Below are 17,005 nucleotides of genomic sequence, written 5' to 3' on the forward strand. Positions count from 1 at the left end.
ATATACAGAGATAAAATAAACGTCATGAAAGAATAATAAAAAAAAAAAATAATAATAATAATGAAAAAAATGACAATAAATGAGTAGAGAGCCATATAAGACAACATACTTGTCCAAATAAATGAGTTGAACAGACAGAAACAGCGTCCGGAATAGTTTATGTTTTAATTGTATTATATTAATTAAATCAATAATTGCATTTATAGATATTATTTCAAAAATTGTATAGTTCTAGCTTATAAGCCGTTGAAGCCACCACAACATTTTGTATAATTAAAAGTGTTACAAATAAATATTTAATTTCAAATGCATTATTTTTATATCATTACAGTCTGAATTATTTTACTTGTTTTAAAACTACAATATATTTTCTGTTCTAGGTGAAGGTTCGAATAATCCGAATTGACAGTAACAGTAAAGAGGAAGAGAGCGAGGAGGACGAGCTGAGTCCTCCACCTCCGCCTCCGGGGACTCCCCCTCCTGAGGCCTACATCGAGTACACAGCCTCCGGGCGCTATCTCTATCCCGTAGCCACTTCTCAGCCTTTCTCAGGTAATTTATAGCAACATTATATGTCTGAGTAATTACATTAATAAGTATCTTATTTAAATACTAGAACATAAGTTTAATTTAATAAAGGTTACTTATTAAAGTTCAAAATAACTCAAATAGTAATAAAATTATTTATTGTTTCGCACCACAATGCAAGGTTTTATCAGGGCTAAAAAAGATAGAAACAACTAAAATTAAGTAAATGAGTAAGATAACATGAAATAAAAATAAACTATGGTGTTGTTAAAAACATTTGAAAATTTATATAAGTAATTTAAAATAAATAAAATAAGATATGCAGTGTGAAAAGTATAAATAAACAAGTAATAAAAAAAAGAAAAGTATGAGACATATAATATAAGAGATAGTTGACCATGGATAAATTATATGAGGAGAAGATAGTTGGGGTTGCAGTCAAAATATAACATAAATAAGTTGAAATAACTTATTTATGAAACATATAATGAAAAGGAAAATAATAACAAATAAAAAGTAGATGAAAGAGAAATATAAAAAGTACAATACACTCTAAAAGACGGAAAAGTAAGTGAAATAAGAATAAAATAAAGAACAAAAAATGACATCCACGTTACAGGATGAAGGAAAGCCAAAGAATGGTTTGAGGCAGTTGAAAGGCATCAAGAGGGCAGGGGAGTGGGGGAATCGGAAGGTTGACAAATGACGAAAATAAACATATAAAACCCTCTTTTTGCGGTTTTTAAAAAGCCTATGTAACTTTTAATTACAGTCTAATGAGCTAAGTGTTGTATACTACTGCTAGTCAGTGAGCTCATTGCCACAAGTCTTTCCCAATATCACTCCCTACAACTCTTCATATGATAACATAAATTATTTCTTCTTTTATGATAAAAATAAATATTTTTTTGTACGCTAATATCAAATTAATCTCGATTGATAAGAGACTAGAACAATAATTAATGTAAACAAAGTGTAAATTATGTTTTTATTTACACAACTGGCCTACCTCTTGAAGGATTAAGCCTGAATTCATCGGAAATTCCCGCAGTATCTGGATGTAACTGTAAGTGAGCAGCGATACTTATGTATACATCAGTTCTACTTCTGGCAGACCAAGCTTGGAAAATTATATTTAAGAAACACTGGAGAACTACTTCTGAACTTTCATAATATTAATTTTCTGTTCAGCTATTATTATTTTGGATAAGAGTTTAGTTTAAAATCAAAAGTTTCAATTAATAGTAGACCATGGATATGTATAAAGAGAAGATGGTAGGAGGCGGTCACTGAAGAAAACAAATAAGTGAAAACTTATTTATTAGTGCCAACATTTCGTTTAGAATTTCAAGCCTTCATCAGGGCTAAGAAAAAAACAAGATAACAACCATGATGCATTAGAGGAATAACAGAATGATTAGAAAATAAGAAAACAACTAAGATTATAGATACATAAATATGTAGAAAGACATGTATAGTCTAGGCATTATAAGAAGATAAAGGCTGTATGAGAAGAGTAATAAGAAAATTAAGTAAAAGGAAAGAACAAATAATAAAATACCTATAAAAATCTTTTTCGTAAATATGTGCTCAAAATGAAAATTATTTAAAATAAAGTGATGACAGAAGTGTGAAATAAAACGTATATATTGTTAATAATTAAATGTGTAAGTAAAATAACATAATTAAGGAAATCAAATGTAAAGTTATATTATAAACCAAGAGGAATAAAGAAATATGGATATTTTAATTTAACAATTTAAAATTAAAATAATGGGAAAAAAAATTAGAAAGAAAATATATGTAACCAAACTACTAGAATGAAAGAAATAAAATATAAAGTTATACAAGACAAAAGTAGTAATTGGTAAATATGACCATAATAACATGTGGTGAAAATAACTTAACGTGAATAAGAAGAAATAGGAAAAAAGTAGAGGAGAAAGGTGTAAAAAGAAAGATGAGTAAAAAAAGGAAATAAAACATTAAAAATGAACCTGGTTGGTAAAAATCTCGTTATGTTCCAGTTTGGTCGAGATTTTGATGATGGATATTCTTGTTATCATCTATTATGAGATCTCATATCTCACCTCTCTCCCTCGTCCTTCTTCCAGCCCGAGCGTGGTTAAGAACTATCCACTCATATTGGATTGTTGATGTGAGCCAAAAAAAAAAATGTTGTGGCTCTTAAGATAGATAACTCGTCCATCTGTATAGGACTACCAAAACCTACTGTTTCATATAGCTGCCACTAGATGGCAGTATCTTGAATTCTCGAATGTTTGTGGCTGTCTTCTTCTTACAAATTTCTTTTTTTACTTGAGAGTTATATTTGTAGTGGTTTTTTATTATTGAGAAACATATTTTAAGTTTTTAAAAAATAAATTTCCTTGTTTTTTGAGATTTTTAAATTGCTACTTAAGTATATGATATGAAACTGTTTTGTGTTATTGATGAACAGGAAACCAAGAAGGAGGGGCAGTTTTTCCACCACTCCCAGCAGTGACTGCGAGCCCAGCCGCTGTCGTCCAGTTCGCCACTCCTCCTCTACCGCAGCAGAGGTAGTCATAATCTTCAACGGACATTGTTTATATCATTGTACATAAAAATGAAATTAGCAATTATCATGAGTAGATATTGTTATATTTATTGCCAATCAATATATAAATATATATAGGCACGTATCTTTTATTGTTTTATATAAGTTGATTGTTATTATTATTGTTTGTATGTAAGTATACAAATTCAATATTTCGTCTGAGACTGGAAACTCAGAATTAAATCAATAGAATTAGTCATATATGTAATTTTTTTTTTTTCATTTTATCATACTTCGACTCATTGTAATTAATTAGAAATTTGTGCCCTTAATTTTTTTTTGTTAAACTACCTGTTTAAAAAATAAACTGTATATAGATATATCGGAATAAGGAGAAATGGAGAAGGTATCCTTTGTATATTGTTAGATGGTGCAATTCCCTTCTTTCTCTGTGCAATAGATTAATATTGTGGTATTGTAACCGCAATAGGATAGGTGTTCTATCTCATGGAAATAAAGTGAAAATTGAATATAATACAATGTAAACTGAATCCTTTCACATTACTCATATTTTTCTGAGGCAGTCGCTATTAAATCATGTTTCTCTCATTTTTAATTTTACTTATATTTGAGATATATAACGGGTATTCGTGAAATTAAGTTAATCGAAAAAGTTGTCTTAAATAGAGAAATATTTCCTTCTTTTAGTTTGTTAAAACGATGTTACATATAGCATATGGTTGAGAGTCTGTTGGTTAGGTTACTTGCTCATAGTTTGTGTTTTGGATGTTTTAAAATTTAATAAAGCAATGGATGACAATAATAATAATGTAATGACAGTTGTCAATTAGCTCATCTTGATTATCTTCCTCTTAAGTCAGAAGAACAACTAGGCACTCGGTCGTCAAACTTTTACTTTTCACTTACTTTAGGTATGTTGTAATAAATTACTTTAGTCAAAACTTAGAAGTAAACTATAACATGAAGTTTTGGAAGGAAAGGTTATAAAACAAAGTGGCTCAGAAAATCCGCTAGGAGCTCTTCTGCATTTAACATGACTTTAAAAAATAGGGCTGCTCACAATGATATACTTATAACATTTTACATTTAACACATCATGAATAACTATTATTTAAACTAAGTAAGCCTCAGAGCTTGTATTTCCATCGAAAACTTGAATTCTAAACTTTTCAGGATCAAAATATTTCTTCAATATGTATTCCCTGTATGAGGAGGTAAGTGGAAACAAAAATCAATTTACCTTTTTCTATCTAAAAAAATTCTTGAGTAGTTTCTGGAAAAATTGATTTATAAACATTATGATGGTTATGGGGATGGAAAGGGTCTAAAAGAACATTCATAACTTGAGTAAAGTCAACCATGTTATTTCAATATGAAAGCAAATTATGTTTTCTGGGTATCTTGTATTAAATTTTTTAATACCCCACCTCTCTTCGTTTTCACACTGTTCTTCTTGCTTTGCCATGTTATTTAGTTTCAATTCCCAAAAATTGTGTATTTGATTACTTATGTAACAACTATAAATCTGAATTAATTGAAAATTTTCTACCTCCTAAGAAAATCTATTAGATTACTTAAACTGTTCAACACAAAATATTTTAAATATAAGATGATGGTCAGGGTTGCGGTCAAAACAGAACAAATAGTTTTTAACTATTTAATGTCCGACGTTTATCCCCACTTGGCAAGGCTTCGTTAGGGCTAAAAAGATACAAAAACGACTAAGAACATTACAACAATAAGATACATTAAGGTAGGATACATATTAAGTAAAAATTAAGTGATATATTATTTATATAAAATTTTCTTTAATTTCTGACATTAAATAGTTAAAAAATATTTGTTCTATTTTGACCGCAATCCTAACCATCCTCTTATATTTAAAGTTATACGATGAACTATATATCTATAACAAAATATTTTAATTTGAGACCAAACAGTTCAATATCAGTTTTTGTTGGATTTAAAAACAGAAATAACAACATAAAGGTTTTAATTATAGTCATTGGTTAGTGAAAGTAAAAAGGGGCTTCAAAATTAATTTAACCAAAGGATGAGTTATATATATATTAGACTTTATTTACAATATTTATTGGTAAAATAATACAAACTTTGCCATATAATTTAACTGAATATTTGTCATTAACATTGTAATTATAAATTGATGTTACAAATACAAAATAATTTGTTAGTTTTTGTAAAGAACAGGAAAAGTAGATAATAGCAACATGGAAAGATGAATTATAAAATTATCCATAGGCATACCCAGTGAGGAGCAGCTGTCCCCCCCCTCCAGAAATAAAAAAAAAATTAATTTAATAAAAGTTAATTTTTTTTTTCAAGCAAATGATGATAACTAAGCAAGCACTGCTATAATTATATAGGATTTTCTAAAAATTTTGATTTCATTCGCCTTTTCCTGAAATGTCACGACTTGAAGGACCATGGCTTACCCCGTACTTTTGATCCTGGGTACGCCCTTGAAGACATCAATTATGAATACATTAGACAGCAGCTCGAGAGCATGAAGACATAAATAAAATTTAACAAATTACTTAAATCATTAACAGATAAATATTTAAACATATAAAATATCTTTTATAACAGATAAATATTAATTAAATTTTTAACCTAAATAATTTAAATAAGACATTTTAAATAATACATAGTAAAATTATGAACAATAATATAAATTATGAATATAAAGTTATAACCACAGCCAGCTTGATAACCCTTTTATAACCTACTCTGCTTTGGGATCTGCAAATGGAACATTTGTTACTGAAGATGGCAAATAGCTGAAACTTAGAACATATAATTAATAAATTAAAATTAGTGAAATATTCTTGCCTTTGAATTTAACAAATTTGCTATACTTTTAAATATAATAAGAAAAACCTAATTATAAAAATTTGTTCTGGCCAACTGCCTAGGGTTGCTAAATGTAGAGTATATCTAATTGACATTTTTTTAATTTCTTATAATGTACAGACGTTTTATAGTAAATTTGTAATGAATAATAGTAATACATGACATTTTCTTTCTTATTCATTCTATTTTTCATTATTTATCTATATATCTTATTATATTTTCTCCTTAAACACAATTCATCCTTTCCCCCCACCCCTTCTTTAACAAACATGAAATAAACTTAAAATATAAATAATAAAAATTTTAAATAAAACAATATATACACAGAAAAATCTATATTCTTTTCGCACATGAGTACAATTCAATTAAAATAAAAACTCAACAATTATCAAAAAGATGCAACTATATGAATACATTCACATAAAAGACGATAAATATAAAATTAAAAATAATTGACAGCAACAGTAATAAACATTAAAACTAAATATAAACAAATAAATAAAATATGCAATACATGTATGCCATCCTTCCTCTGGATGATTCCCAGGAAGTCAAGAATTATATTTTTTGCCACCTTTGCTACGTCCTGGATATCGACCTCGAGGATTTCCTTCATGAAGCTGTTAAAATTGTGCTAGATTTAGTTCTGTGAGCTCACATTGAATTCTCTTTGTCTAAAGTCCTCACGAGACTTTTCCTTAAGAATATCATAGCTCTATATAATTAAAAAACAAATATATAATTAAATAAAATGAAAATTCCCCAAAGGAATTTTATCATGTAACAATTACTGCCCCAATCTTCACTTCTACAGGTTTCATGTTTTGTAATTATACATACATTTTAAATAATGAAATATTTTAACTATTATAACCAACGGAGTTACAATAAACAGTAATAAAACAACAGATAAATAGTAAGTATAATTGTGAAACTAAAAATTCAGTGACGTTTGGCCACTGCAGCTGAGAAACAAAGATGCTGTCTAAGAACTCAACTTTGAACAATATTTAATATGAATGTTGACGGTTATATTTCATTAATAAAGTAGTTTGAACGCATATTAATTTATTTGTTGGGACCAAAATAATTCATAACAATGAAAGATTTTTGACCCAATTATCTCCCAAACAAAGTGTTACTGGACATACCTTCATAGGAATTTTTTTTTTTTTTTTGAGATCTTCAATTTGTATTTTCAGTTTCAAAACTTAACCTTGAAACATCCTGCGTACTGTATATCCTCCCGCTATTGAGCCTAGTGTAACCTCAATCATAAGATGTGCTTTAAAATGAGTTATACATTAATTATAATAAAACAGTTTACAATTATATACTGCACAGAAATAAAAATATAGTTTTTACATATTCCATCATACCTTAGTATTTATTATAGTTACTGAGTAAATAATAAATTGATCACACATTGCAGGTAAAACATATAATAACTATATCCTAGATATACATACACTAATAATTATTGTGAAGCACCATTACATAAAGTTAAGAAAAATGAGTGATGGCTTATATCGCAGCTATATTATTTATAGTGAACTAATTCCATGATAATGTATATTAAGAGAGCATTTTATTAACCCAGATAGCATTATAATCCTTCGAGAAAGATTTTGTGTTTACTTAAAAAACTATCAATTCGTAACAAGATGTCTGATTGGAGATTAGTTGACACTAGAGTGAACCATCACGAGGCAAACTGAAGACCTCAAGTATAAATAATTAAATAAAACAAAATTCTTGCATAAAAAATATCTTGTTATTTCCATTTATTACTTAAAGATGTCGACTGAACAATAAAGAAAATTTAACAAATTACCACATGAACTGTCCTAAAAATATTACATATGACCGCTTCTTGGGTTACAATCAAATGCACTAGTGCTTTAAATGAGCACTCCAGCAGGCCTGGATTACAACATGGTCAACGGACAACAATCAATGGTCATATGCATAAGTTTTCAGGAAGTTTTTGAAAAGGAAGGACCGAGAAAAGCTCTTCACCTATTCCCGTTTATACTTTCTGTCCTTTATTGAGTGTCTTGTGCAGTAAGGTACCAGTTCACTGGAGGAATTCCCTACAGCCAATTCGGTATTGTGACCCTCATTGGAGTTCACTCAAATGCACTCTTTCCACACCATTGCCTGGATGCTCAAGTTAGGTCTAGCAGCATTCGTCAGCTAATTGACGAAGAAGGTTCTCCGCCTCCGTCAGATAAAGAAGTAGAAATAGAGGCCTCTTAACGAAGGGGACTTTGTCACTGCCAACAAGACATTCGGGCTCAGGCCAGTCCCTGACAAAAAGCCAGGGACATGGGTGTACTCCACCATGTTTGATACACTCTCACAGAAGAGAGAAAATGAGGAACTGGCAATGTAGAGAGGGGATGCTGACCATCCTTTGTTTACAGTCAGTGGTAGATAAATAGAAAGACATCAAGAGTCTGCAGGCATCCAAGAAGAGATATTGAAGGAAGAAAGACACTTTTTGTTTAGATCGCCGGTGGATTGGATGTGTCCTGGAAACTAGAATAAGACCAATCCTTTGTTTATTGTCAGAGGTAGATTTTGAGAAAGAAGACATCGAGAACCATCAGTCATCAAAGAAGCATATATAATTGGTCAGTTTGCTCTTCCTAGAATTTAATTATATTTATAAAAGTAGCCATTAATTTTATTAAATATCTTTGTATTCTGATTGTCTGGAAACCCCGCCCTGAGATAATAGTCAATAATATTATTATATATAATTTATAATAAAATTCTCATATCTATTTAATATTTAATTTATTCATTTTAACCTTGTTGTCATCAAAGCTATACTTTAGATCTGAGGATAATAAAAAACTATTAAATATCCTTTTAAATTAAACCTGGAATATTACAATATTTAGGAAATAACCAATGTGGTTTTAGGTGAAATCGTCTAACTATTGACAAAATTTTTTCAGTACCTCAAATATTGCAGAAAAAGTTACAATAAAACTGGGTAGCTCATCAAATTAAGGCTTAAGATTCTATAGAACAACAGAAGCAGTATAATATATAATATCTTGATTGAATAGAGAATACAAAAGAAATTAGTAAATCTAGTTCGGATGTGCATGACTAAAAGATTTAATAAACTTCGGATCGGGAATCATTGATCTGAGAAGTTTGAGTTTCAGTTGGGTTTAAAACAAGACAATTCTCTACCATCCATCTTATTTAAGCACCTATACCACTAGAATATGTTATTGAAAATGTAATGCATTATGAAAGGGTTTAACTTAGGTGGTAAAATACTTGTGCTTGGGTATGCTGATGATTTGGTATAATTGGGTGAGAACGAGGAAACTATAAAACTAAATACAATTACGTTGATAAAATCTAATAAAAAGCTAACATGGCCTCTTATGCTAAGCGAAAAACAGTACCTTAAGGTTTTAAAAATAGATGAGTTAACGAATAAATTTAGAAGGCTTCTTAATGTAGAATAGCGGTAACTGCGTAACTGCACTCGTGATGAATAAGATGGGCATGTAAAGTTGTAGCTCTGCAAAGTTGAGCGAAACGTTGTTAATTAATACATAGTTTTGTACTGTTTGAGTTCCCTTTTGGACCACATTTTTTTTTTAAAAATAATAAAACAGAAATAGTTTTACTTATTATTTTTAAAAAAGGTTTAGGAGTATTTTTGTTTTATTTCATTAACCTATTATTTGAAACGAGAGAAAATAGGTTTGGTACTAATAACACAAACATTTGCAAGTAAAGAAACGCTTTTGTTATCAATAGTATTCAATAGCTATGATTATTAACAGTTTTAACGGCTATTGTTATAAACTATACAATTGTTGCTAAGAACAGATGGCCTGTAATGGTTGACCTGGCTGGCCGCGTTGGGACTACAAAAAATGACCTTTTCCCTGTCTTCTTCACCAAAATCATGTTTCTACTTTATCACTACTGAGAGCAAGAAGTGGTGCCAAAAACCGGGAACAAGTGTCTAGCAGGCAGTTTGTGAGAGTGCTCCTAGTCCTTATTAATATCGATATTAAACTATGGCAAGGATATTCCGATATTATTTAATCCAAATATCGATATTTTCTTAAAGAAAACAAGAACATTTTATGGATCATTTCAAATGAAATATCGTTATTTTGTTAAAGAAAACGAGAACATTTTATCGAATATTTCAAAATGAAATATCGGTATTTTGTTTCAATAATTTAATATTCATTTCGATATTTGACATTCTTAAAAGTATTTATATTAAAGATTAGACACAATATTCCACATTACTACATACATTACACATTAGACAAATAAATATCATGAAAAGAATAAAAATGGCATTTTGACATTTTATTTTGATAACTGAGGCGCTGGGATCAAATGCATCATAAACTGGCGTCAATTTTTACAGTTCCTTTGATCGACTGCGTTTTGGTTTATTTCTCCTAGTTTTTTTTCTATCTAGTAGATCAATTTTTTTTGTAGTTGTTTTGTTATTATCATTTAATAACTTCAACAATGCCCAAATCAAAATTTTTCGTAAAACTGCTAATTAACGAATCTGCGGACGTTTTGTTAGAACTCCAGGTAATAAATCTAATCTCAAAGCCCACATTCTCACAGACCCAAAATTTGCTAATAGCCCCATTACATCTCCACAGAAGCGGATTATGGGGTCACAAGGAACTTTAGGCACAAGCAACTGTCACCAACAAGGCCTCGTGTTCAAGGAGTATACAGGCGACCCTGGAAGAAGGGTTAAACCAACCGTCCACAATTAAGAAAACCACTCAGCCAACTCTGGAAGTCCTTCGACATTATATCTTCTCACCAGGAAGGTGACATTGCAAAATCACTAACACTATTGTTCATTTATTGTGTAAAGCAAAATTGCAAATTTTCCTCGGTGGAGTATGAATCAGGCATTCCTTAAGCTCTTAAAAGTAGGAAGAAAATTAACAAACTTATTTTTGAAAAATATTTGATGGCTTCAGAAATATTTAAGAGAAAGTTTCGTGCTTTCGAGGATTCTCGTTAAACATAGATATTTGGACTGAAATCCTTCAGACGAGGAGCTTTTTAGGTATCACAGTCCATTTTCTGGATGATAAGAAATTGTCTTCCTCCTAGGAAGACAGTTAACAAATTTATTTTTGAAAAATATTTGACTGCTTCAGAAATATTTAAGAGAAAGTTTTGTGCTTTCTAGAGTTTCTCGTTAAACATAGATATTTGGACTGAAATCCTTCAGACGAGGAGCTTTTTAGGTATCAAAGTCCATTTTCTGGATGATAACAAATTGTCTTCCTCCTAGGAAGACAGTTAACAAATTTATTTTTGAAAAATATTTGACGGCTTCAGAAATATTTAAGAGAAAGTTTTGTGTTTTCTAGAGTTTCTCGTTAAACATAGATATTTGGACTGAAATCCTTCAGACGAGGAGCTTTTTAGGTATCACAGTCCATTTTCTGGATGATAAGAAATTGTCCTCCTCCATCATTGGTGTGATTGAATCAGACCAACACCAGCAATCATATTGCTGTGAAATTATTAAATATCTTGGAGGAGTGGTGCTTGGACAAAGAAAAGGTGAGTTCAGTGGAGCTTATGTCGAATTGAGGGCATCTAGCAATTTAAAGCAAATTCAAAGTGTGGAAACCAGGTGGAATTCTACCTATGCTATGCTTGAGAGATTCCTCAGCCTTAGCTCAACATTAAACAGTATTGTGCATAAGCACACGTCGGCTCTTATGATGACAACAGCTGCTGAAAACTGAGACCTCTAAAATGCTAAGCAATTGGAAGGTGAGACTTACCCAACGATAAATATGGAGATTCCAGTTGTTATATTATTGAAAATAAAACCTTCCATTAAGGTTGGCTACAAATTGAAAGATGCAATTTTAGAAGCAGTTAGGAAAAGATTAATGGAAGAAAACACACATCTATTAGCCATAAGTACACTACTGGATCCCAGGTGAAAAAAAACTACTTCCAGGATGCTAATGTTCACAAAAAACTATACAAGAGCTGAAGGAAATTATAAATTGCTCTTTATCTCCCAAAAGCGCACAGAGCTTAGACTTTGACCACAGTGAAGGAACAAGCTCTTCCTTTTTCTTTTGACAAGCGTACTAAAATTGTTCAGTAAACGTGGAACTGCGCAGTTTTAGAGGTATGAAATTTTTTTTTTTTCCAATTTGGTAGTTATTACAAATATTTTATAATTTACTCTACTTAGATTAATTAATGTTTGTTAAAACCTTGAGCAACATCAGATCTTCCTGATGAGCTGGCAATGTATCTGAGGTCACTAGCAGAAGCTGACACGACAAAGTGCCCTCTTACGTCAGAGTACCACGACCAAGTATACCGGGGTTCTCCTTGCTCGGTATAACCAAGCTTCTTGCACATTGAAAAATTTTGGATTGCAGCAGACGTGAACAGTAGATATTGTGGAGAGAGAGGTCATGGCTGCGAGACCTGACCAACAGAGAAATCAGGTGGGCCGCCAATAAGTATTAACTGCTCCAGGACAAACACAATTTCTGACTATTAGGAGTGTCCATCCTATAAAAGATGCCTTGAAAGGATAATTATGAGAACGCATTATGAAGACAATGAATGATTCTATAATGATCGGGATAGAACCATACAACTTAATTAAGAGACCATTAGCAATGGACGAATTCAGACATATGGCAACAGTGAACAGAATAGACATTGCTGTCCATCAGGAGCCTCCTACTAGAAGAAACAAGGTTGTTGGCACTTCACCACAACATCTAATTATTTCCTCTTCTGGAAGCGGGATACGTGATGCGCCACAGATTGCTCTTCTAATCACTAATCACTAGTGAGTGAAAGGTAGAGTGACTAATCACTAGTGAGTGATTACTCACTCCACCTTTTTACTTCACAACCTGACCTAACCAAAAAATTAATTTAAAAAAATTAAGTTGCAAATGTAAATGAAGGAAGGAAGAAGTGTTTTGTAAAAGTTTAAATCCAAGAATAAAATTTTTAGAAAAGGTTATATGGGACAAAGGCAATTAGCCTGCATTTTTAAGATTTGAAAAAGGAAATGACATCAATATGAAGGTATCCTTGAAAATGGCCTGAGGGTCGAAACGTTGGAAAAATTGTAAAAAATAAAGGTTGAGAGAAAAAAAAGGATCAAATTTGTTTTAAATTAAGAATAAACTAAACCACTCTCAAACAAAAATATATAAAATAATTAATCCAAAAAATTAATTTCCATGGCTAACAAAGAGGCTCCAGGTATTAACTTTAACCTGATAGACGCCTATGCTAAGTTTGCTACTCCACTGGAAGACATACTACCACAGCTCTAGCAAACTAAACAAAAACACGTACTTTTCATTGTACTTGGCAATTTTAATGCCCTATCGATATTATGGGGAAGCTAGAGAACTAATCAAAAGGGCATGTTGCTAGAAGATTTTGCTGCAAGCAACCGATTGCTTACTCTCGATATTTATAAGCAGCATCTTTGCCTAATTTTTCGGGTTCCAGTGGAGTCATTCATAGACTTTACCATGGCAACAGCAGAGATCATATAACCCATTAGCTCATGGAACATAGCTGATTGGACCTGCAGTGACCATTGTGTGTTGACCTTTCTTATTAATAAGGCTGATGCAGGCAGGCACTACAGGCAATGCTTAGGAACACAGGCCATGGAGTGGCAATGTATAACAGACAATATCCAATGGCACCTATCAGAGGCGGAGTCCCTTCATGATATTCGATAGGACGAAGAGACTTCACAATTTTCAACCAACATCTTTCCTGAGGTCGAGAAAATATTCCTTATCGTAAAGGAGTCAGTAAGTCTTCAGTTATAGGCAGTCAGCTTATAATAGAGGAAGGAGTGAGGTGCCTGGTGGCTATCTACATTTTTTTCTTTTTAGTAAATAAGGTTATTTTTTTATTTATTTAAAAAGATTTATTTTCATCCCCCCCCCAAAAAAACGGCACCTTCCTCAAGTGCTGTAATAATTATAAGAACATTTTTTCCTCCCAAAACGAGTGCATCCAAAACTGTTGTGGTACAATCGATGCTTACATGGAACATCGAGACAGGTTTTGGTTTGAGAGTCATTTGTTGCTTAGGCATGGGTGGGGGTGGACTCAATGATGTTTCTTGATGGCAGGAGTTCATCATCATCTTTTGTCTAGCTCAAGGGTGGACATCTTGAAAAAGAAGACATCGAAGAGTCACCCAAGAAGAATAAGGAACTCTTTGTTCTGGATCGCCAGTGAATGAGATAAGTGAAAACTTTTAGAGGACAAATGATTTGTTAACAGTCAGTGTTTGTTTGCTGAAAGATTGTTTACAGCAAGTGTTAGTTTGTTGAAAAAGAAAACCATCAATCATCAAAAGAAGATATTAAAAATTGGTTAGTTTCGGTCTACCTAAAATTAAATACAATTTTAAAAGTAGATGTTAATTTAATTAAGTGTTATTAGTAACAGTGTCTATTTCTGATTGCCTAGAAACCCGCCCTGAGATTAAGAGTCTAAAATTTTAAATTAAATTTTACAATCAATTTAATTCAAAAGCTTTTCATTTTAACCCAAGCTATACTTAAGATATGAGAATAAGTAAAAAATATATAAAATTCAATTTATTTTATTTTTAATACTACAATATATTTTATTAAAACATATAATTTGTATATTTTACAAAATAAAGAAAATATGGATAAATTGAATTATCAAACTCACACCACCCATGTTATTCGCTTAAAAATAGAAAAGTTACGAGAAAATTTATGGGAAATGAGCCTCTGGCGTGGTATTGAGAAACTAGTAAACTGTGTGAATGAGCCTCTTTGCTCTGCTTCAACTTTTAGTGGAATAAAATCGACGAGAAGCCTAGTACTTTTGAGAAGAGTAAGTACTTTTGGAACTTTAATATTATTAATTATTAGCTAATAGTAATATTAATTGGAGTCCCGTGTAATTTTTTGTTTTTGATAGGACTTTGTAAATGATGAGGACTTCATTCAGTCCAAGACTTTCCAGATGCTCAATGAGACCGATATGATTGCAACGTTTATTTTCTTCTTCAGCTAGTTTCGTAATTGACATTACTCAATTACGCTCATTTCGCTCAATTATGCTCTGATTTGCATTTGCATTTCTACCATTTCCAGATTCTCTCAGTCCCATGAATCAGAGCATTCTTTGTCACCAGTGTGATGGGCTATTCACAACTCTAGGATCACTTCAGGGCTACTTAACAAGTGCACCGGTCTTTGAATTGGAATTCTCCATATCCTCTGGTAAGATAATCTTATGCTGATTTGTACTTAAATATTAGAAGAATGTCTTATCCATTAAAGTTATAGTATATTCTTATTATCTTCGATACATGATGAATTTGTTATTTAAAATTAACGAATCTGTGTTTATTTAATTTAAAGATAAAAGAAGATCAGTCATCAGAGGAGAAAGAATTTCAGAAAGAATTCACCTGCCACATACTTGGATATGATATTTGCAAGTGCCATAGGTATATCGAAACACATGGATAGCCATAGATTACCATATAAAAAGGTAATGTCATGATGAAGTACGTCATTTATGATAAATATTATAAGTGAATAACAAATTACTACTGTGTGAATACAAATTTCATTTGTCTGATTTTCATAAATATTTTAACATTGTCATTTTACAGGAGAGGGAGATCATAATCGAGGAGGTCTGAGTTGGGTGGCGATGGAAAAAAGATCCTAGGAGTGAGGAACTGGATGCAGTTGGCACAACAGGAGGTGACGAAAGAGAAAGCAGTTGAAGAAATGTTTAAACTGCGATAACTATAAGCATACTCATAGTAGTAACAGAAAACGCCCAACTGATCATTCAGTTTTTGATGGAGGTTGCCCTTTGTATATCATTGAAATTCAGGAACTCGTTGCCAACACTGACTACAGCATTCTGTTACTGAAAGTACGATCAACTGAAAACTTTTACTAACTCTTTACAAATTAAAATAAACAATATTTCATTAAATTTTTGTAATGATAAATAGACAGATTGACACACAACTTAATACACATCGCTCTTAATGCACATTAAACATTTTACAACATTGCTCTATCAAAAAGAATATTGAAATTTTACTATTACGAGAACCATACACACAAAACAATAAAGGCTACGATAATTATAAAGTATTTCAAACACATGTTAAAAGCCTAAGAGCTACTATAGTCATAACTAATAAAAAAATCTATGGTTTTTTGTTCTTCCAACATTCTGACACAGGTCTTTGGGAACGATGAGGACTTCAGTCTAGGCCTTTCCAAATGCACAATAAGACTGAAATGGTTCCAACTAACTATGATCTTCTTCTTAATCTAGTTCCATAATTGACTTAATAATGTTCCGCTTTGCATTTGCATTACTAACATTTTTAGATTCTTCCAGTCCAAAAAAGAAGAACAGCCGTCAGAGGAGGAAGCATTTCAGAAAATGGAAAAAGAAAGTATTACAGAGGAATACACACGCCAAGTGAGTGATATTATACTCATAAGTCTATCGAAACACATTGATATCCAAAGACAACCATATACAAAGGCAATGTTTATCTTTGTTTAAAAACATTTTTTGAACAGCTAAAAAATGTATGTATAAATCTAAAACGGGTCGTCATTTTATTTCTATATATTAGATGTGGTCTGAAAATAATAAGAATTATACAGAGACCATCTCAGATAAAGGAGATATCCTCATCGACTTAACAAAACAGTATCAAGTATATCATTCATGATAAACATTATAAGTGAATAACTAACTACAGTGGAACCTGGCCAAGTGAGACACTGGGGTACTGAGAATCCTCTGCTAGTGAGAAAAAAAATGCGGTCCCTTCGTTTTCTTTCGAAAAACCTCTGATAGTGAGAATAATTTTACCTCTGGTAGTGAGAATTTTTTTTTTCCTTTTTTCTCCCTCTTTTACCATATTTACCTCTGCTATTGAGAAAATCTCCTTCCCTCTAC

At 31.4% G+C, this 17,005-nt stretch overlaps 1 protein-coding gene across 2 annotated transcripts in view; it reads left to right on the forward strand.

The window, feature by feature from the left end:
• Positions 1 to 3,602, forward strand: part of LOC106681123 (serine/arginine repetitive matrix protein 2) — a 47,059-nt gene extending 43,457 nt beyond the window's left edge. For both annotated transcript variants that reach the window (XM_014421283.3, XM_014421282.3), the window contains exons 13-14: positions 381 to 552; positions 2,990 to 3,602. In XM_014421283.3, the coding sequence (XP_014276769.1) occupies positions 381 to 552; positions 2,990 to 3,093 (276 nt within the window). In that variant the 3' untranslated portion in view covers positions 3,094 to 3,602. The remainder of the gene's footprint in view (positions 1 to 380; positions 553 to 2,989) is intronic.
• Positions 3,603 to 17,005: the final 13,403 nt, after the last annotated feature.

Source organism: Halyomorpha halys, unplaced genomic scaffold (genome assembly GCF_000696795.3).
Source record: "Halyomorpha halys isolate HHAL.00 unplaced genomic scaffold, Hhal_1.1 Scaffold311.1, whole genome shotgun sequence".
Taxonomy (NCBI): domain Eukaryota; kingdom Metazoa; phylum Arthropoda; class Insecta; order Hemiptera; family Pentatomidae; genus Halyomorpha; species Halyomorpha halys.